The following is a 335-nucleotide window of genomic DNA, read 5'->3' as shown; positions in this document are numbered from 1 at the left end:
TTCCAGGGATGGAGCATCCACCCTAATCAATCACTAATTTAAAGCCAAGGCTAACCACTGTTCTTGGCAGCAGCTACTGCTCAAAATACTTGGCTCATGAGACACCACACACACATGCACTGCACAAACACCCCAAATTCCAAGGGGTTTTTGTTTACCAGTTGGCTTTTCCGTGGTGGAAGAGTGATGGTCCCATCACAGCCCTCATCCCTCCCCGTGGAGAAACGCACGCGGAGAACTTACTGTGAGAAGGAGGAATCCATGCTGAAGTCCTCGGCGTGAGGCCTACAGAGCGAGAGCATCACAGGAGGTGAGGGAACATACAGCCACCAGGC

The 335-nt window shown here is 51.9% G+C and overlaps 1 protein-coding gene across 1 annotated transcript in view; it reads right to left on the bottom strand.

Moving 5' to 3' along the window:
• Nucleotides 1-335, bottom strand: part of KCNT1 (potassium channel, subfamily T, member 1) — a 37,001-nt gene that overhangs the window by 25,501 nt on the left and 11,165 nt on the right. Inside the window, exon 2 of the mRNA XM_009074699.1 lies at nt 244-285. Within this exon, the coding sequence (XP_009072947.1) occupies nt 244-285 (42 nt within the window). The remainder of the gene's footprint in view (nt 1-243; nt 286-335) is intronic.

The sequence above is a fragment of the Acanthisitta chloris genome, unplaced genomic scaffold (assembly GCF_000695815.1).
Source record: "Acanthisitta chloris isolate BGI_N310 unplaced genomic scaffold, ASM69581v1 scaffold2535, whole genome shotgun sequence".
NCBI lineage: Eukaryota > Metazoa > Chordata > Aves > Passeriformes > Acanthisittidae > Acanthisitta > Acanthisitta chloris.
This window is presented reverse-complemented; position numbering and strand designations above follow the sequence as displayed.